The sequence below is a fragment of the Accipiter gentilis genome, chromosome 1 (assembly GCF_929443795.1).
Source record: "Accipiter gentilis chromosome 1, bAccGen1.1, whole genome shotgun sequence".
NCBI classification, from domain to species: domain Eukaryota; kingdom Metazoa; phylum Chordata; class Aves; order Accipitriformes; family Accipitridae; genus Astur; species Astur gentilis.
Genome location: NC_064880.1, coordinates 26477400 through 26499954, shown reverse-complemented (window position 1 = coordinate 26499954; position 22555 = coordinate 26477400). Strand labels below are relative to the sequence as shown.

The 22555-nt window shown below is 37.4% G+C and overlaps 1 protein-coding gene across 3 annotated transcripts in view; it reads left to right on the top strand.

Annotated features, from left to right (window-relative positions):
- The window catches only part of PARD3B (par-3 family cell polarity regulator beta), a 442140-nt gene that overhangs the window by 11617 nt on the left and 407968 nt on the right, over positions 1 to 22555 (top strand). For all 3 annotated transcript variants that reach the window (XM_049807683.1, XM_049807694.1, XM_049807673.1), the window contains exon 2: positions 16462 to 16563. In XM_049807683.1, coding sequence (XP_049663640.1) covers positions 16462 to 16563 — 102 coding nt within the window. The remainder of the gene's footprint in view (positions 1 to 16461; positions 16564 to 22555) is intronic.

The window sequence follows — 22555 nt, the reverse complement described above, 5'->3', positions numbered from 1 at the left end:
CCCCTGGCTTTACAAGTAGCAAAATTAAGAATTAATTTTTGCTCAAAATACTCAACATAACTTAGAAATGCTTGAAAGAACACTCATGGCCTCTGCATTTTAAATATGTTACTTCTGAGGATTTTTTCCTCCCTCTGATTACTGTTGTATTCAATACACTTACTTTTCAAAACTGTCAACAGAACAAAATTGCTCTAAACTCTTATCCTTCTCACATACTTCCCACTTGAAGTAAGATGGATGAGATAGGAGTATGCCAGTGTTGATCCCTTAATCCTTGAGTCTGGAAAAATGTTGGTTTAGGCCATCTTCCATTTAAATTAGATTTTTTTTGTGTTATTGGGGAGTAATTGCAGCAAGTCAGAAGCTGAAAGGAGTATACGGTTTGCTTTTCTACGTGCAGTGTGCTTTTTCTTATTAGACCTTTCATGTAGTATTAAAAATGTAGTGCTGAAGTGCTAAAGCATCCTTCTCCTCACTCTCTTTGTCCCAGGTCTCTGCTAGCTGTACATGCAATGTCCTTTTTTATTTGTTTTGCTGCAGCAATGTTCACTACCTTTTAACTCTGAATAGAGGCTGAATACCTACTTTAGTTGTGGGTTTTTTTATAAATCATAAATTTTGCAGTTATGTATGTTGCCATCGTATTCTTTCGTGTCTGTAAGTACAAAATACGTACTCATTGCTATCATCATTTTATTAAATAAGCCATATTCAAAGGCACTAGGACAACACTAGGTAGGTCTTTTTTGGTAACTTCAGATGTTTCAAATGTAACATACATCTGGCAGTATACACACGTTGTTTGTCTTGGTATGGCACAACTATCTTTTGAATTCAACAAAAGTGGAGGAGTCTGGCTTATTGTTCATACTGCAGTTCATTAATGGCTGTAGATATGAAATGAGCATCTCACTAAATGGAAGTCTTGGGCAACCTCTGACTCTTGCCTTAAGGGTTTGAGAATAGACAATATGAAAAAAATACCAGCTTCTTTCCAGATGGCTGAATGCTTCTTGTGTCTTTATGTTTAGCTGTCATTCAAATCTGAATGCTGTGGTGATTATAAATGTCTTCCATTTTTCTGGTTTGAAGTGATCCCTTTTATGCATTGTGTGTTTAGAGATTAACTGTTTGGCTTATCAATAGAGCAAAAAAACCCCAACTTGATGGTATAGCAAAATCCAGGATGTTAGTGTTCGTAAGCAGACTTGGCAGTGCAGGTCTTAGCTCCATGTACCATGTTGCAGACAGTAGTTGTAGTGGACTATTAACATTCTGCGAAATGTTATTTCAGTTTTGAAACATCTTGTGCATGATAAGTTTCATACTGCTGTTTTTTGTTAGTGAAAAAATGTTTTTCTGCAGTGTGTGTAAGTTTGATAGAGGAGGCGGCTTTGTGGGAAGGAGTTTCTTTTTATTGGGAAGAAAAAAAGCTGGATTTAGTTTTTAAACTATGAGTGAATCATATGTTTTACGTGGTGATTTTAGATAAATATGTGAGTTAATACTCAAAGATACAAGCTACAGTTTAATGATCAAACTGTTTTAATACTGTTGTAATCCTGCTAAAGCTCACGTAATGAATTTTCAGGCTTTTTTTCTTGTTGTTTTTTGTTTTGGAGCCGAACTTCAGAGTTAGCGTAAGAGATAGTTCTAATAATGCAGCCAAAGCTGTTGCAGGTTCTGTAGGAAGCCAAATCACTTAGCTTATGTGACCATTATACCAGCAGATTCTGATGTTATCATTTTTTCTATTAACTGACAATGGCTGTTTCCTTACTTAGTAGCCATTTAAAAAAGAATCAACTGCTTCTTTGCATGTGCTGGTTTCCTTTTTCAGGCACCACACACAGCAATAAAATTTAGTGAAAGTAGATCCAATTACTTTGCTGAAAAGCCTTCAGTATCTTGTGGCTGAACTGGTCAGTGACTGGCTCTCTACCGGCGTTTGTGTGGGTGAGTTGGGAAACTGAGATATAATCACCTGTGTTAACAAGATGGCAATGTTACACTGGAAGTCCTATTGATAGTGCATTGTGGTAAAGCATTCCTGTAACCTCGTTAGCCTTGAGCATTCTTGTGAATAATGGCTGTTATGTCCTGTTTGCTGTAGGCATTTCCAATAGTTCTTTGTTTAATTTTACAGTGAAATCTTACTTGTGTTGGCGCTTGAGCATAGCATAATATGTGGAGCCAATGTATGTGGGTACAGTTGTGGAGCCCAAAGAGAATGAACAAGGTAGTTGACTGAAAAGTAAATTGGACTTATCTGTATGAGTGATGGATGGCATCAAAATGCAAATGAAAAGGAAGGTTATAATGGCATCTCAGAACTGTTGCAAAATATATGCAAATACAGCATTTAATCAAGTTTGCTTACCAGCTATTGTTTTCATTTGAAGTTTCTTGTGGGGTTGTACTGACTGAATTAAAATCGTGTAAAGAAAGTTTCCACGTGGCCCTTCTGCAAGCTATAGAACGAAATTCCTGGTCTGAGGGTTGGAGGAAGCTGCCACCACACAGTAACTGGAATGTGTGCCTCAGGTGTCATTTTCCACATTTGAGCTGAATACTCTACTTATCTGTCTGTTAGCTGTTTTGCAATGACTTTCATTCTGCTTTGCCACCTTCTCTTTTCTTTTAAATCTCTGAAGCCATTCCTTCCTAACCCTTTTTTGGTTCTATTTCCTGAAGATACTTGGAGGAGCAGAAGAAAGCAGTTCTTTTTGCCCTTCAGGATAAGGGGCAGGGCGGGAGGAACCTCTCTGCACACTAGTGGAATTGAATTTCAATGGAAGAGTGAATAACCTCATTCTTTGTTATCTTCTCTCTGGCCAAAATCCACTTCATGAGATGTGGTTAGGTATACGGCATGAAGTTTTGATGAGGTGTTAATTCTGGCATGTTCTGTATTTTTCAGTCAGGTGAAGGTGGAAGTTGATCTCAACAGCGAGAGAATTGTCCTTGTTTGGGTTTCATTCGGTTCCATCACTTGGCTCTGCCAATATGATTGGAGGGAGAGGTCATCTGGGCTATTCGCCAGCTGTATTTGCTGTATCTCAGAGTCAAATACTAAACCCAGTATAGTACTGTGATAATATAAATTTTATTAATATAACAAAATGTAGGAGAGATTATAATACTTCCCATGGTGTAATATTATGCTGGTAAATATTTTTATTACTTTTAAAAATTTCCTGTTAATTTCCTTTCAAGTAATAGCCAGAACCAGTGAAGTTGACTAATCTTTATGGAATTAGGCAGTGCTTGCCTGTTAGTTGTGCCTTCAGAACATTCTTGACGCAGTCATTTTTGCTACTGAGAAGGGAGGAGGGAAGCTGGTTAATTTAGTGTTTCATGTGAGAACAAAGTGGCATGTAACAGCTTCATCTAGTACAGACCTTGCTCCAACACCTGTATGGTTAGAAATCCTTTATTTCTCTCCCCGCACATCCAATTCCTAGTTGATCTGTTACTTTCTCTTGTGATGAACTTCTGCCTCAAAGGGACTCAACTTATATCTTCAAATACTTCTAATGCTTTGGGTATTTAAAACTACCATGGCTGTCTCTGCATCTTTCTAGCACTGGGGCCTACAATTGTCCCTAATGGCTCTATTTTGGAGCACAGTGACCAAATGTACTGTGAAAGGTCATGTATTTTCTCTGTCTTCTGAGTGAGGAAAAAGACCCCAAATCCACGCTTAATGCGTCTCTAAATAGAGAGCAATGAACTGTAACTGCTAGTAGGTTGACAGCGTGGAGAGAACTGATTAGGGTTGATACGGGAAGTGGCACCAGTGGGAGTTTATTGCTGCAATGCACCAGCCTTGGAAGTGTGAGAAGACAGTGGTGGTCTGGGCTCTGACTGGCCTTACTGACAGTGCAAGTCTGCCAACCTTCTGGCAAAATTCCTCCCCAACCTCTGCTCAGTGCCTGATCCATGCAGAAAATAGGATGGCCCTGCAGCAGCAAAGTCATACTGTTTTCTGTGAAATAAGTGAAATACTTTCATATGATTGAAGGAGAGGATTTTTCTCTTCCAAAAAATATGTAATGGCTTTCTATGTGGAATTAAGGATATAGTTCTATAATTTACTACTGTTTTTTATTACTTGAGCTTTGTCTAAAGCTCGGTTTCTGTTATAAGGTTTTACAGGATTTCAGCATACCTAATCTGCATTGTTTTAGAGGTATTTGCATTCGGTTTTGTGGATGTTTGGAGTCTGCTGTTCCTCATTCACATGTTTGAAACTCCCAGCTGCTTCTGATAAGCAGTCCTGTGTCAGCTGCAAATACATTAATCACTTTATCAAAGGAAGGCCCAAACAGTTGTAAATGAAATAATCTTAGATAGTTTCTAGATGCAGGACTGAAGTGGTGGCTGCTCTTATTGTAGATGCTGAGCCATTTATCATTTTTTGTTCAAGATCTTCAGTGCTGAGTTTGTTACAAATGGATTTGTGTGAATTTACAGCCAGCCTGTGTTTTTGTTATCTGTAGCTGTATTGAATGATTAGAATTTAAAGGTATCTTCAGTTTTAGTTGGTGAAAGAACAGTGTTGTTCACTCACTTAACCTGGACTTTGCTTTTGAAATACAGTAGTCTTGTACACATGCCTTTCTTATTTTCTTATTTATTTTCTTATTCATTTTCTTATTCCCCCCCCCCCGTCATTTCTGTGTGAAAAATGGGTGGCAATTTGAAGGAGAAGCTTTATAGTTCTGTGTGCTCACTTTAAGTTGGATTTTAAGAAATCGTGACTGTGGTCCCTCAACCCCCCAGTGTTACCTTTCAGATATCAAACAAAAAGCCAGACTCGGTGCTAATTAATCATTTGCCAGGTGCCTGTAGCTGTGTAGCAGTTTGCTTATTAGTATAACAATACTACTCTGAATGTTGTAGCTAATATTTGACACAGAGAACTTGGGATTTGAAAGTTAAAGCTTAAAATATTGTGGTTTTACTTAGAGGTGTTTTGTTCTGGAGCTGTTGTGTTAACATACATAGGGGTGAGTCTTTTGTGTTTCTACATTGTTGAAGCAATCTAGTCTAATGGGCTTGATAAGCTAAAGGATATTCTTAGTTTATAACTAAAGATCAGTTTACACTTGCATTCTTGCATTCATATAGTTATCTTGGATTCAGAGCCTGGCATACAGTGCACTCCAGTTTCAAGTGAGGCTTTAAGGGGAGTTTTTTTTGTAGTTACAACTGCAGTGTATGGACCTCTTTATCTAAACGCGTGTCTCCAGCTATCTTTGCCTGTTCTCGTTTTGCATACTTGTTCTTCACGGAAGTATTCTTCTTAAATGTCAAATGCTGGATTGTAATGTAAAGGTGGGCTATGTGATCACTCTACTGATGTATTCTCTACGTCATTTTACTCAGATAATATTCAGATAGTGGGCCATATTCAGAGAGTGGTTCTCATTCACATTCAGATTCAGTATAAAATCAGAATGCTCTTATTTTTGAAGGGCTCCAGTGCTGCAAATGAAATCAAAGTTGAGTGTAATTTAAAATACTCTGGGTCATTTTGGATTTATATATCTGTGCTCTGACTATTGGATTGTTGGGAATTCTGTGCTAGGGACATCACTGCAGTTTTTTCTGTTTCCTTCTTCAGACCTAATGTGGGAGATGGGTATTTTTTTTGCCCTGAATATTCAACTTGCAGGATAAACCAACTTTCTCTTGTTTCTGCTCTCTAGTGATAGTGGAGTTCACTAGGTGAGATGAATAACTACCTTCCTTGCCTTGTGAAAATGAAAAGACTTTCTATTTATTAGTACATAGTCCTATTAATGTCTCAAAGCATAAACACTTAAAGATGGCTAAAGAACAAGAAATTTTCTAGTCCTTCTTTGCAAACACTGTCTCTGAGGGACAGAGGAGAATCACTGTCCTTCCGTTCTGCTGTTGCCTGTAGTATGCAGGTGTCAAGTGACTCGAGTGGAGGAAACCTCTTCACTGTGCTCACTTTGCCATGCTCTAGAAACTGTCTGAAAAACTTTCAGTGTGTTTGTGTTCTATCGTTTGTCTTCCAGGTGCTCGGAGCAGGATCATTATCATAAAACGTGAACTGGGACACTTTTAAAAAACAAATGAAACTGAGGTGGTGGTGGCATGTATATAACCTGTGTGTCACATGCCTTGTAGCAAGCATCTTCACCTTGAGAGACTGCCCAAGATGGAAGCTCTCTGATGTCTGAGCCTGTCTTGCTGTGAAGAAGTGGCTATTGTAACTTGTAAAAGTTTGTTTTTCCATCTACTCAAGAAAACCAGAATGTGTTAATTGTACATGAAAATGAATGAGAGAAGGAAAGAAGAAGAGAAAGAATGGGAGAAGGATGAGTTTCTTTCGTCCAAAATGAAGTTTGGTGTATGATGGTGTGAAGAGGATAGGTGAAGGAAGTGCAAAGAAGTGGTTATTAGTCCTTGATGTTGTGTCTTGACTTGTAGTCATAGTAGTACATAGTCCTGTTAATTTCTTGGAGCATAATAACTTGAAGTTGGCTAAAGATCAAGAAATATTCTAGGCCCTCTGGTGACTAGGGATTGACTAGCAATTTTTTGGACCATTTATCATGTTAAGTATAAAGCTGATAGTGAGCTGTGCTTACGCTGCGTTAGTCTCATTCAAAAGACTGAAAAGTAACTGTGCTTTCTGGTTGTCAGCTGTGTCTGCCTTCACTCGGTAGTCCCCTTGACTTCAAAGAAAAACAAGGGAAGAATTTTCTGCCCTTTCCCAGATGGGTAATAGTTTTTTCTGTCACGAGTCTGTGGTACTCCATAGGCCTCATGCTTGAATTGTTTGGTTGTCTTTGTTTGTTTTGCTCTTTCCAGTCTGATGCTTAAGAGCCAGCAAGGCAAACAGTGTGAGCAGACTTCACAAAAACTGCAGATGTGCTGGAGATAAAACCAACCTTAGTGACAGAGATAAATCTGTTTCTGTACTGACCTGATCTGATTAGAGTCCCCGTTTTGGCATCAGGTTTTTAGCACCTTCAAAGACAGAAACTTTTAAAACTGGGTATTTAAAGTGACCTCATGTAAATTCTTTTTTTTTTTCCCCAGGACTTCTTTTCTACTTTGTAATTGCGCCATTTGGCTATATCAAGTCCAAAGATGATTTAAAAAAAAAAAAAAAAAAAAAAAAAGAAAAAAAAAGAAGAATTGGGGGAAGGATAAGTTTTCACAACTAGTCTTGAAAGATAAAGTGAATGAATTTAAAAAAAACTTAGTGTGTGTGTGAAAACACATAAAATGAGATTTTTTAAATTTATTTTTTTAAAATCACTTGTTTACATGGAATAGCTTCCTCTGCTATGCTCTAAAAGCAGATCTTCTAAATGGTAGGGCAAATTGTGTTCTTTTGAAAAAAAAATCTTCGGTTCAGCTCATACTTGAATGTTTAATTTATTCCTTTTAAGAGCAGTAAAATTTCTTCTGTGTTGTCTTGCTGTGGAGAAAACTTCTTAAACTCCCTAAATATCAAAATGTGTGCTTCGGCCAGAAACAAGCATTATGGATATATTATTTAGACTGGCTTTACTTCCTGTGATCTCTCATTTTATTTCCTGTATTGAAATCAGGACATATAAGCTGACATAAACCAGGCACAAACAGATAAGTCTGTCCTTCTCCAATAAACACCCATGTTAAAAAGTATCTTGATCTTTTGAGAGGTTCAGGTTTTTTGTGGTTTGATGTGTTTTTAATCCTTGTGAAAAGATGGTCCTTGATGCTCATTTGCAGGTAACATTTTGCTTTTTAAAAAAAATGTACTGATGTAAGGGTTCTTCAGTTGCTTTACTTCCTACATGTTCTTCATGCATGCAGATACTTAGGTTTTGTTTGTTTTGAGAGTCTGACTTGAACTTTGAAACAGTTCAGTACACTGTAACTGTTGTATGTGAATTAATAAGGGAGGCTTACTAAGGAGAAATTTTAGATAGGAGTTGGCTGCTGGTGTTTTTAGGACGATACCGTGCTCAACAGTTATGTTGTAATCCAGTGTTCTTTTAATTTTCTTGAGGTAATTGGTCTAAGATTGCTTAAGTTACTATTAGGTGAAAATTCATTTTGAGAAGCCCTCATGTAGCAGGCAGTGGTGTCCTGTCTTAGCCTGATGAAATGTGTAAGGTCTTTGTGATTACTTCAGCTATGTACTTAAATGTGTTGCAGTCATGTGATACAGCCTATAATTTCAAAAGCATTTACTGAAGTAGTTTGTTTAATTGGACCTCTTCTTGCAGAAAGGGAAATGTGAGTGAGCAGCTCTCGCTGAGTTACGAGTGTTAACAGCTATGAGGTGGGTCTCTTTGGCAGATGCCTTCCTAGTAGGAAGCTGACAGATGCAAACAGTGCTTAAAATGATGCTATTGTCAATATTATGGTTTTTAATTTTTTTTTTTTTTTTACATTTCTTGTTTGCTTCACTTCATGATTTATGGTAAAGAACAGTTTCAGGGCTACATACCTGTAACTGTATCAGCTGAAATGAAAATACCCATGCTATTTATGGAAAGGGAGGCGAAGTTATGTTTTGGTGTGGGGGTTGAAAGCTTGTTAGCCAGCCCTGCTAAATTTACTGGTAAAAGTGACGAACTTTGTCTTGTATGTACTCAGAAGTTTGATTGCTTGGAATTAACTTCTTACTAACTCCATCACTTCCCCACCCCTCCTGCCCCTTAAACCAGAATTCCGCTCTTAAGATCCTTTCTTAGGTGGCTTTATTTTTATAGTACTTTGTTTTAACTGGAAGGCAGATTAGGAAGCACCTTTTACAGTCATCTTTCTCGGACTATTTCTACTGTATGGCCTTCTGTGTTTTCCATAGTTTTATTGCTGGATGCTTAAAAGCAGTTTCTTTCTGAGCAGACTACCTCCTGTCCTTTGCCCTCTCCTCACCTACAATTTCTGTCTTTGAGCTCAATCGGTATAGATCTTTCTTGAATATTACTGACTTGAGAGAACGTGTGTCACTTCAGCTGGTAGAGGGATATAAAGAAGTTTTATCTTCTCTCTAGCATCTTAAAGCATTTTCAATTCTAATGCAAGCAGATTCAGAGTTTTGGTAAAGGAGAACAACACTGTGCTGTAATATTTTTCTATTCCTTGTATTATCTTAAGGGTTTCTGCTGCTTTTGAATTTCTAGCCAGAAATGATTAAAAATGTCTTGTTTAACTTCATATATGGAGTTGAATTATAGAGCTATAAAGACAATTAATTCCAGGTAAGAATTTATTTTCATCAGTGAGACCTAGAAATGTGGGTTTGTAACTTACTGTGTTGTACTGTAATGCAAACTAAACCCTGGAAGCTTCCTGAGTGGTGAAACCTGAATGTTGCTTTTTCTCTGTTTTTGGAAGTTTGTGAAAAGACAACCTGATTTATACTTAGTTGGCCTTCATATAGGGAGGGTTATTTGGATCTCGTCAGTGCTAGGATCTGCTAAATTCAGTAAATGTCTGGAACAGACTTAATCTCTTGCTCAGAAAGCTGTTTATCTTTGATTTTTACTGAAGCTTCTTGTGTTTACTTTTATTCCATAGAAATGTCATCTCTGCAACATACAATATTGTTACAGAAATGATACAGTTCTACTACTTAAGCTGTCTTCACAGCTATGAATGTAGTTCTTTGCCTGCTAGGAGGACGGGGGTGTGATACATTTTTATTAGGTTGTATAAGGATGTTCAAGTGCATGTACCTTCTCTTGTTGCCGAGATCTAACCGTTCATCTGTAGATCGTTCTTGAGAAATCCCTCTGCTGTGACTGAGGAGTATTTAACAACCAGCAGTCATAATATGTAGTATGCAAACATTTGCTTCCTGATCAGCTGTTGATTTTGGGAACTCAGTATTCATATTCCCATAAAACCAGAGCCCCACCTCTACTACAGATGATGATGGCAGCCCAGTTGCTGGCAATTGAAACGCAGTCTGGCTATAGAAGTACCATTTCAGGCTTGTTTGGAGGTGGTTATGGTAAACAAACAGAAAATGCTAGAGGCTGGTCTAATTTAGTGATACATTTAGAGATGAAGTTTGAGGCTGTGACCGATCTCATCCATATGTTCTTCTCCAACTCCCATTTTGTACTCCATTCCGCACGCAGTGGTTTGAGAGTAACTAATACTTAGTGCTATTTGGCTGTGGATAATGATACATCATGTAGCCTTAGAATGCTTGTAGAAATCATTAAATGCTTCTTATATGTTGGGAGGTAATAGATCACACTGCAATATACAATCTAAAAATAATTAAATGGTAGAATATCTTTCTGATACTAACCTTAACCTAAAATATCCCCTTCATCAGGAAATATGTTGTGAGCATGGGTGTTTTAATCTTATTTTTATACTGTCTAAATGACAGGAAACAACGTAGCCAGAGTCCAGTCCTTCCCCCCAGCTTTGACCTAGCTTTTATTCTGTTGCTGTGGATGTGGAACAGGCATATGTGATTTCCATTTTTTAAATGCGTCCTTTTTCATGCTGTAGTTCATTGACGTTTATTTGCTTTAATGAAGCAGTAATGTGGAGGTGCTTCTAAAGTACCAGCCTGAGAAGTAATTTTGGGAGGAGTCTCTTACTACTTCTTTTCTACTTCTGAGTTTTTTCAGTACATCCTATCTTTACTGTATTTCAATTAATAATTCCAGGATAGAGATTGCAATTAATTTTATGCATTCTGCACAGCAGAACAAATAACAGCACCAAACAATAATTAATTGCAAAATCATTAAGTAGTGGTGTTTGTTTTTATTGATGGGCCAGCTGAAATGTATTTAAACTTGTTAGGATTCTCTTGCTCATTAACAGTCTGAAATATGCTATATGAACTGCAATATTTATAAAGTATTTTGCTTTCATTTTCAGAAAAGTAGACTGACACTTTCCTATTTGAGTTTGGAACAAAAGGAATCAAGATGGTACTGCAAGGTTTTGATACATGAAAAATGTGTGCTTTTAGATATATTCAAAAAATTAACAATAAATGGGAGTCTTTTAATTATAGACTGATTGGTATTTCACTTGAGTACACACTCAAGTTTCAGTTTGTTGACTGAAAATAAATGTATAGAAGAATTCTTGAACGTATTTTAGACTGTTTAAACACTGAAGGTGTTGCACGAGGTAGCACAGTTAAGTTAGGATTCTGTGACAACACAAATGTCAAAATCACTTTTAAAAATTTATGTCGCTTTTCTGCCTCCATCGCACTTGTGCATTCATGTGACCTGGCTTTAATTTAACATTTGGTAAATATTTGCATAGTAATTCCTAAGGTGTTCTCCCACACATAAAGGAAATGATGATAAACAGCTTTTAAGTGGCTTAATGTTAAACACAAACATGACTTGCAGCCCTAAGGTAAAATGCACGTTAGAGTAACTGTTCAATATTCATTTGGGAAGTGCTGGTATGTATTATACCAGGTAACTTATTCATACTTTTTCTTTACATATTTAGATGTTTCTGTTGAATACCGCAGCTAAAGTTCTGCATAAGAGTTAAATGCCCTGCTGTAAGAGAACTTCTCCCCACTCCTGCCATTAAGATTTTTTGGAACCTGTAGATGTGTTTTCTCCTTAACGACCCTGTTAACAGGAAGGCATTTAGGAGCACAGATAGACAATAACCGTACTTGAATGCTGCCCATACCTCCTAGGCTGCTGTTCGTGTTTTATTTTTACAAGGCACTCATTCTTTTGTTTTTGAGAATTAATTCTTTCTTCTTGAGCATGTGAACTTCTAGTGATGATGGTTAAGAAGATACTGGGAGGAATCATTCTAGACACTGTCACTCATTAGAAGGACTTTAATCTCAAAGTAGAAAACTAGAACCTTTCAGTTAACAAAACAAAACAAAAAAAGTTGTTCTAGCATTTTAGAATATAGTTCTTACACTTTTTTGCTTTGTTTGGTAGTTTTCTCAGCAAGTGCCTTCTCAGTAATTATGTCCTTAATCAAATCCCTTCCCTGAGCAAAAATGGGATGTGTAATTTTTTATCTTGTATTATTAATAAACTTAAAATTCCAGCATTTTCTGCTTTCAACAGGTAAGAAGTCTTATTTCATTGAAGCAAACATATGCAAGCTGGGATCAACCCTTCACATGTGTAAGATTGCAACAGCCTATCACCTCTGTTGCTAGGTTCCTATTTTCCTTTCAGACCTTTCAGAAAATACTGTTGAAGCAGAAGAGCTGTCTCTTTTGCAAGAACTCCAGTGATATACTTTATAAAGTTACCCTGTTACTGTGGAAATGCAGTCTCCTGCTTAGTGGTTTTAGAATATATGGAAACCTGAAGTATTCTTGATGTTCTTCGTGACTGTCGTATCTTACTAAAATGTAAGAAACTTAAAGACCATCCCTTTCTAAGGAAAGTTTCGATTTCTCCAATGATGACTGTCTTGGATGTACCACAGTTATTTTTCAGGCCTATTGTACTCCTTTTCAGCTCTAAAAAATGTGTGAAACGTGTGTGTGTATGCATGCATACGCATGCACATTCATTTTTCCTCCTCTTACTGTCCATCCCCTACTCATCGTGCAGATGAAATGCTATTCAGAACTCAAGATATTCAACTCCTACATCTGCTGGTAGCTAATGGCTTTTTCTGTATGGCGAGCCAGCTAAAATAGTGGTGTTTCATTTATTGAAGCTGTCTGGACTCTTGGTGGGAGTAAAGAAGCACAGAAGAAATTGCTGTATAGATTTTAGTTTTTTTTTTTATATAGACACTTTATATCCTGTGTATGGCAGTGTTTGGAGTTCATCCAATAAACAGAAAATGTTCTCTGACTTTGAAATCTCTTTTGGAATGGGTGAGTGATTTTGCTGGTCAGATGAACTGTTGTTACTTCTGTGACTGCAGAGAGAATTTCCTCCACCTAGGCTATCTAGGAGTAGTTACTATTTGCTTTATCAAACAAGTCTATAAAAAGCATCCCCCCCTCCCCAACCCCTTAGTAGCTGTTGTTTTAACTTTCAGGAATGAAGTTCTGGTTAAGTTAGTAGAAGCCAGTTTCACCTTTGTATTTCTTAAACAGTAAGTATTCAGTCGGGTTGTAGTCTCTGGTAGTTACTGTAATTACAGGGGAGTCCTTGAGATCAAAAGGTCATAGTGGCTTCACGCTGTGTGTACCTGAGTCATAGAGTGCGTGGGAGCACTATCTAGACTGTTAAGTATTTTTCAGCTAAGGAAACTACGTGAATCCTGTTCTGTTTTAGTTCTTGTATTTCAGTGTCAATTGTCATTCCTTTCTTTTAAAGAATCCGGCCTTGGCCATGCTTGCTCCAAAAGATTGGTGACAAATGGCATCTTCTGCTCTTTCAGACTCATTTAGAGTCTACTTTCTTTTGATATGGCCACTAACAACGCCATTAAATTACTGTATTTGTTGTGGCCCAAAGTAAAAGGAAGGTTAAGAATTTGTTAAGCTTAACATAGTTAAGGGTGGCTCTGTGTCTTGAGCTTGTTTCCTGCCAACTTGCTGCATTCTATTGGTACAATAGAGCTTTTACACTCTTTTTTTTTTTTTCTTTGTTTCTTTTTCAATGACACATCTGGGTTGGCACAGCTACTGAATCACAAATCGAAGCAAACATTGAAAGCAAAATATTTCCATCGGTTGTTTATTTTTTTCACATCAGCTTTATTCTGTCTACAGGACACTTGAACAGCACAATACATATAACAGGTTTTAATATATCTTCAGACAAAAATGTTAACTGCAGAAGTTTGTCTAATTAAGAGGAGTGGTTTTCAAGTATGCTGTTTTAGTGTTACTATGAAAACCTTTTGTGACTGCATTAGTTAAAAGGTTCAGGAGGAACATCTGTAGCTACTGATGCATTCCAGTTTGAGAGAATTATATTTTGTATGTTTATTGGTAGGGTCAAGTGACACTCTTTCACAAGGTTTCTGCATTAGGTAAATTGTTTGATCTCAGCTAACATGCTTGCTTGTTGCATAGAGATATGTTTCCTCTCTGCCTTTTCATCTTAAAATCTTATGGTTATGGTAAAAATACTTAAACCATGGGCTTTAAAATAGAGCTTTGAGCTGTAATAGTTGCCTACACTTCATGACTTTGCAGAGACAAAAGCATGTTAATTGATTTTCGTACATTTTGTAATTTTGAACACCTGATGCCCAGAATGAACAAACATTTGCTATTTCACAAATGGGTGGTTTCAGTGCAAAATGAAATAACTGTAGTTAGAGGTAAATTACAGATTAGACGTGTTACAAATAGAGATGCTTTTATGTGCTTAATTGGGTGGTTGTCATTCAGCCACACCGTGCCTTAGATACACTTGTTTGAGGGTTAAGTATAAGGCGGTAAAAAGGCTGTGGGTTAACCTAAGGCAGCTAAGCCCCATGCAGCTGCTTGCTCATTCCTCACCCGGTGGGCTGGGGAGGAGAATCTTAAGGGTACAAGTGAGAAAACTCATGGGCTGAGATCAAGACAGTTTAATAGGTAAAACAAAAGCTGCACACACAACTCTGCCCCCTCCCACCTTTCCCTCCAGCTTTTATTGCTGAGCGCAGTGTCATATGGTATGGAATATCCCTTTGGTTAGCCGGGTGTCAGCTGTCCTGGCTGTGTCCCCTCTCAGCTCCTTGGGCACTCCCAGCCTTCTCACTGGAGGGGCAGTGTGAGAAACGGGGAAGGCTTTGATGCTGTGTAAGCCCTGTTCACCAATAGCCAAAACATCCCTGTGTTACCAACACTGCTATGGTCACAAATCTGAAACATAGCACAATGAAAGCTACTATTAAGAAAACTAACCCTACCCCAGCCCAAACCAATATGTCTCAGTGGAAGAATTGAAACTGAACTGTGGAAGCTAGATGGGTTAAAACAGGAAAAATATTTTGTTCACCAGCAGATTATCTGTTGGTAATGCTAGGGTTGTGGTGTGAGGTTTTTCAGTTTGTTTTTTGACTGCTGTCTATTGATGATACAATAAAAGAGAGGCCTAACCCAATTCATCCACATCTGTACCTATGATGGAATTACACTGATTTATCTGCTGTCTGCATGACTTGATGGCCATAGGTATAGAATGTTCATAAATAGATATGGAGTAGAGTATCCCTACTTCTCAGGGACTTCATTACATGGGGAATATCCAAACTAGAGATAAGGAACTTGCTAGTCTATATAGTGTGGCTATTGTGCTTCACTTTCCTTCCAAGAACTGTGATCTAATTAGATCTGACAAGGAATAAGTGATTGGAAATGTAGATGTAATAGAAATGGAATCATTGGGATTGCATATTGCACATCAGTGCTCTTCTTTGTCCATTTCTGAAACCTTTATCAAAGTTACATGTGTGCATGCCAGTTTCTTGATCCTTAATTTTAGCATATGCTGATCAGTCTCCGTAATATTTGATGGAGGACTCAAATATTCTTTGTAATCTTAACTAAGCATTGTTTCCTTTCTTCAGTGCCCTGTAGAAGATGTGCCAATCCAACATTTATCAATGCTGATACCATAGAGTACTCAAACATCTTTCTGTGACTTGATGAGCTGCCATGTACTTGTTAAACCACAATAGCTGGCCCTAATAAGATAAATGTTCAAATGTTAACTAAGGCAATTCAAACATTACCGCCTGGCCTGTCCCTCTGGGAAGTTACGTGTTCCTGGGCAGCTAGTATGGTTTGGGGGCAGTGGTTACAGACTGTGTATCTGGTCCCTGATTTTTATTTCATGTCAGGGAGAATTTGCTGTTCAGCAGTGCACTCTGTCTGAGCCTTTTGGCTTCAGGGTCAGTGGAATGATGGCTAAGCTCCCAGTTATTAAAGTGAAGTAGTTAATAATATATGAGAAAGGCATTAGTTTTGGAAAACTAACATGATCCCTGTTAATATGGTACACAGTGTTACATTGGAATTTGAGAGCAATTATTTGTGAAAACAAACTGGGATTTATTCATTATATTCATTTGTTTTTTGTCACAATAGCCTGACCTACCTCCTTAGAGAAATGATGGGTATTTTTTAAATATGTAAATACATGTATATACCCCTCCACTCCAAAACTGTCAGGAGTGGTGCATGTTCATATGTATATTTATGTGTGTGTGCTGATAATAACCCAAATACTGCAACTATAAACTATTGTAAAATGAAAAAACTTTAATTTCTCCATATTTTTTATGAACTACTTAACTTAAAGGATGATAAGGAAATGGAAATGTACATTTTAAAGACCTTTTGCATAGTGGTCTATAGGTAGTGTCCTGTTAAGTGTCTGTAGCTTTCATTCTCTCAGTTTTAATTTCAGATAGTGGCCCCAAGTTTCTACCTCACAATTAAAAAGGGAAATGGGTGGGAAGCAGGTGGGATACAAAGGTGCTTTGTCTGACTGCACTAAAAACAATTGCAGTGTTAAGTTAAGAAGTCTTGTGTCTGTCTTACAGGATCCAACTTCCTGGGTAAATATTCACCACCTGGAGTATACAGATGGAGGAATCCTGGACCCGGATGATGTGCTTGCAGATGTTGTGGAAGACAAAGATAAGGTAGAGCTGGGATGAAAATACTACTTTTTGCTGTAACTTTTCCAATAACTAATGCTACTTTCTTATTTCTTGGACATCTGGCAGGTGAAGTGGGTGTTAAATATTTGTAAATTAAACACATCTGCCCATAGGTGCTATAGCTCTCTGTTTCTGGAGTAGAACTGGATGGGGGGAGAAGGGGGGCAGGAAGCATGACCAAAGCAATGAAGATTATCAGAGGAGCCTAGCAGTTGATTTAGGACTTAACCTTTTCACGGAGTTTTGTGTTTCTTTTTATTGCTGTATGAAAATAGCGGTGAAGGAATGCGAGTTTTGTGTGACATCTTTTTTTTTTTTTTTTAATGCCACTTAAAATATCTTTTATAATCTCTTCCTTTGCTTAGAATTAAGTTTTTGAGAATCATTCAAATGTCATGGTTGAATATGTGTGACAAAATAAACAGTCAAATCCTGCAATGACAAGAACAGCTGCTTCAACTGTGTCAAATTTCAGGAGTTCCTGTGATTTGCTACTGAAAGTCTAAGCAGGCCAGTTATTAATTTTAAAAACGATGAGTCTCTAACTTTCAATTCAAATAAGATAGATCTCCTTTCTGGGTAGAGAAGTAGTAGCTGCAAAGAAGGCCCTTTTAATTTTTTTGTAATTATCAGGGAAATTTAGTTTTGGGATGCTAATTGGTGACTTATTTCAGCATAGAGGAGGAGGGGTATAACTTATAATACTTTGCTTTTTTTTTTCTTTCTTCATAAAATCAGGAAAAAATATATCTGGTGACTTGAAACTGAAGATCCAAATTTGGTATATGCCTGTACTTTCAGACAAATAGCATTGTCTATTTACAGTGGTTTATGTTTGGTGACTTAAAAAATAGTTTTGCAAAAATATTGCAAACAGAAATGCTAGTTTTGTATGTTGTTGATTCTTCAATGACTTTAGATAAAGTGCAACACTTTGCTTATGATTAGTGGGATGCTGTTTCTCACTACCTTAGAAAATTGTCTAAGGCGTACTTCAGTGTCATTTTATGGTAGTTTGCATGGGAATTTTTAAAAACAATGGAGTTCTACTTAGTATACATTTTTTATCAAATTTGTCTTGCTTGCCCATATTTACTGCAAGTGTACTTAAAACGCCCTAAGACTTTTTTCCAGTAGTGTTTTTCCAGTGTTTGGAGACTAAAGACTGGGTTCTGAGGATTGAGACACCTGTATATAAAGGATAAGACCATAAGCGTAAGATGCCATAAAATGAGATAGTGCATCAAAGGGAAATGCGTTACTGGTCTCATCAGTTAATAAAAATTAACATGTCCACCCAGGATTTCCTCTATTTGAAGTACTGATACATGAACACTTATGCAAATATGAGCTGTAGTTTGCAGAATATTTGATATACCATCTAGTTTTTAACTTGTCACCAAAGCCTTTGCTGTACATCCTTATTGGTGGATGTCACTGGTTAAGTAAGTGTTGCTGATGAAGTCTCTAGTTCACACACAGCTGTAGGTTTTAGCATCTTATGTTATAACAGTGCTAGGTGAAACTCTGTAGTTCTGAGGCTGCCTAGAGGAAAAACCACTGGAAAACCCTGATCTTACTCGCTGAAGTGGTCTGGGGTGGTTTAGGAATACAGCAAACTTCTCGATTCCTTCCTCTTGTGAAGCCTCAATTACATGCAATGCATCACTGCCATCTTCTCTTCTTCAGAAGGCTTTGGTCAAATAGCAATAAGTAAAACTTACTGAACAGCAGCAGCTGCAGTGACAACTCGGGTTTTTTGATTGAACTAGGGGAGAATCGTGTAATCATGTATGGGGACAGCTGCTTGAGAGGTCAAAGAATTCTTTTATTTGAGAGTGGAATTGGGCCATAGCATGTGTAAGGAGCTGTCCGTACTACCTACTTCAAAGGTTTGGTAACAAAGAACCGGCCCTATACAAGGCTTAGAAATATTCTTAATAGTTTTATTGTGGCCTGATAGCCTTTGAGCCTTTGCCAGTGCTATTCCATACTGAGAATATTGGCTAGGGGATCTTTAAGCTTTGCAAAAAGGGGAGGAGATATTTAGATCTAATTGACCTGATACCTAATTTGCTGTTTAAAGTCCCTAAATACATGAAAGAATTTTTGGTACATTTATCTGTGCACTGATTCTCTTTGGTTATGATTATCGTTATGATAAATTAATAGACCACAGCTTTGTTGCTCCAGTGACCTTGTCATCCTTTCCTATGCATCCAAGACAGTAATGCAGTCTCCCATGAAATCAGTCACTCTGTATAAAAATAAGTGTTGCATTTAACCTCAGTGTCTTTAACCAAAGGTGTGTTTGGCATTGCTGACCATCAAGTTCTTCTTTAGTGGCAGGGGAAACTAGCTGATGCTTTTTTAAGGGTTAATCTGCTCTAGATTGTACTTTGATAGCACTAAATTAGCACAGTTTCTTCAAAGGAAAATGTGCTTGCTAATCTATTGAGATTCTTTCGCTGTGGCAACAAGACAGTGAATCAGAGAGAGCTATCAGATATAATTTATTTGGAATTTCAAAAGCTTTTGACAGTCCTTAACAATAGGCTGTTAAGGAGGCACAACGACTCATGAGGTAAGCAGCAAGTGCTGTTGTGGGTCAGTAAATGATTGAGAGGGAACAAAAAGATGGAATAAATTGTCAGTTTCCATCATTGTGAAATGATGGCACTGGGATGCGTAATGCACGTTATTGGAAGTGGCAATGTTTTTGAGCTCTGCTTATGTTAACTTCATGGTTTCCTCTTGAACTTAAAATTCATCAAAATTCAGCAAATAGGCAGTATAGTGAATGATATTAATTGCTGTCAACTGCACAGTTGTGCATGTTGGAGAGGGTGGCTTGTTCTATTTGCATATAAAACAGGTCTAAATTAGTATTATATGTGCTTGGTAACATGTGTCGTGAAAATGCTTTGGAAATTCTTTATGGCGAGAGCCTGTCTTGCTGCTGCCACCTCAGCAATAATCTGTGGCCTGAATTAGATGTCAAAGCTAGTGTTAAATAGTTTTAAAATAATTTGTCTTCACTGAGTTACCTAGTGAGTGCTTCATGTCCTGATTACTCTGAGTGATGGATCTAATTAACTTAAAAATAATTTTGTCATTTGAATAAAAACTTGCTATTTAAATTGTCTGCTTTTAATGTGTTGAAAGTATAAATGGAGTCCTCTTTGTACGCTGTTCTTAACAGATCTCTGTCACTTGAAATGGCTTTTTTCCTTGAAGAAAATGCCCTAAGAAAACTTCTATGCTGTGCAAAATATGAGTACAGAATGTTTCCCTTCATATCATTGTGTACATTGAGCCTGTGCTTGGCACGTGTCTTAAATGCATAAGCTTAATGTACCCATCTAGGTTTCCCTCTGATTTTTGTATGGAGTCATGTTTTCAAATACTCACAAACACCTGGGGAGACTAAAAAGATGTAATGAAGCCTTGTGTTTATAAGTTAAAACTTACTTAGCTTATAGGAGAAGTTTAAACTGTTAATAACTTCCTAGATCGGAACAGTTCTGATTTCTGAATACGTACAGAAGTCTACAGGGAAAATACAGTTTCTAACGTGTCTAACATATACTTTCATATTTCGACAGGATTAAATAATACAAGCAAAATGTGCTTACTGGTATGTGTTTATCAGCAGAGCCTTTCTGAAGTAGGGGATGATGGTCTGCTGTCAGGGTGCTGGTTTTTTTGTTTGTTTGTTTGGTAAGACTATGCTTGCAGGGGCAGTATTGCAGTATCTACAATTTGGCCAACAAAGCTGCTGAACACTTATGTAAAGGTATGATTTCCTGATTGGTGCTGCTGGCAAAAGATCTAGGCTTGTCATCCTAGAAGGTGATGTAGGTTTAACCTCTCCAGAGGCTTGTTTGTTAGCAGTTCCACTGCTTTAAGTATAGAGTGGGGGTATTTTGTGGGTTTTTTTGTTGTTTGGGGTGGGGCTAGGGGTGGTTGTTTTTTGGGGTTTTTTTTGTGTGTGTGTGTGTAGTGGGTGGTTTTTCTTTTTCTAGGAGTGTAAAGAAAAAAAAGGGTATATGATTGTGATGGGCATTGTGCTTATACTGAAATATCAGTGTGCCAATATGGTCTTAGAAGTAGGTTTTGCTTGGCTATCTCCTTTCTTAGGTATAAGTGACTTGTGTTTTTTAACAGCAGCAGAAGCTTTTGAAGGACACAAAGCAACATCAATGACACGCTGAAACAGTAACGTTGTTTCAAGATTTGTAGGGACTGTAACTGTCATTTCAGTGTTTTTAATGATGCTATCAAGTAAATGGTATGAATTAAGTGTATTTCAAATACTTATTTTAGCTAAGCATTTAATGAAATATTAAATAGCAAAATCAATGATTTTTTTCCTTCTCAGTTCACTACCAGCAGAAATGCAATATTGAGAAAACATGTCTTCTGAAGCTGAAGATCTGGCTGAAGGTGTTTTTGTAGAAGATGCTAAGTAACTCTCTTAAACCTTACTTCAGGCAGAGGTCTTTGCAGGTGGCTTTAGTTTCAGTGATGTTATTGTGAGTGTGAGGCTGGTTTGGAGAAGTTGTTTCGGCAAAATGACAAAAATGTTTGGATTCAGAAGCAGATATAAACTTCAAGATTGATGTAATTATACAAGAAAGTGTCTTTCCAAGTACCTGACAGGTGTGTTTTCTGTCGGTGGATTCTGAACATTTTCCATTGTTTCCAGGCAGGTTTAGTCACTGGGAATACTGGCTGGTTGACTGGGTATAGTGTTATTTTCTGACCTGTGTTTGACTCTGTAGACCTTCAGTGTTGTCATTCCGGCTGTGAAAGTAATGGCATGCTCTAATGCGCAGTGTGTATTTAAATTAAGTTATATTGAAGTAATTCCACCTTTGAACTGTTTTTGATCCCTCCAACCATTGAATTCCTCATGAAGGAAATCAGAACTAAAGTAACCTTTAGGTAAGTAGAGGTGTGGCTGAAGAGTATGAGGTGATGAGGAAAATGATTTCTACAAGCAGGTTGAAAAACAGTAAAATGAAGTAAAAATAGCAAGGCAACTGGGCATGAGTATCAAAATAGTTTCAAAAATAAATAAATGGCTGTGGAATTCTGAGGGAATTTCTCTTAGTGGGGAGTTACAGCACTGCTGCTTTAAAAGCTTCCCCTGCAAATCAGTGGCAGAGCTGTCGATGCCTGCTTGTTTAAATTACCTTCCAATGGGTCAGCAGAGCCTGAAAATGTCATACTTTACAGATCTCTGTCATACGGTTTGATTCTCAAATATATGATCCATACAACTAATGCATACATACAGTAGAGAAATGTGGTTCAAACTCTAGACTTCTGTGTAATTGAGTTTTCTAGTATTTTCTCTAGGGTTTGTAACTTTCTGATAACTGAAACGCAGAATAGAGTTTATTCTTCAGGTTGAACAACAGTATATTACACTTTTAGGAAAAACAAAGCAAGATATGCAAGACTTAGGTACAGCTGAGAATTTTTACCTATTGAAGTATATGCTGCAGTGTTTTTTTTATGTAGGCTGCTCTACAAATTGTTGCATATTAGTCAACTTTCCCCTGGAGAAGTTTTAAAAAAAATAATTCCCTTTGATATAAAGAATAAGCATGTAAGACAGATGTCTAGTAGCACAGAAAGCAATTTAATGATGTTAGTTTCATAGAATGTGGAGGTAACATTTTAAGTGTGCAGTGGACACAGGATAGTTCAAATCGGTGTATTATAACTTGAATGCTCTGTGTCTTTCATAAAATCTGCACCAAAAAGGGCATGCATAGAAGGAAAAAAAAAAAATATAGCTTTTTCCCCTCTATAAGGTGGTGAATGTTGCTCTGGACTGCAGCAAATACTCGCTTCAAACTTTTGATACTTAGTGCTTCTGCCAGAGGCTTGGTTACACATCTGTAAGCTTGAAAGCCTTGTTTGAGAGAACTGTTGTCCAGAGGCAGCCAATTTTTATGTTTAT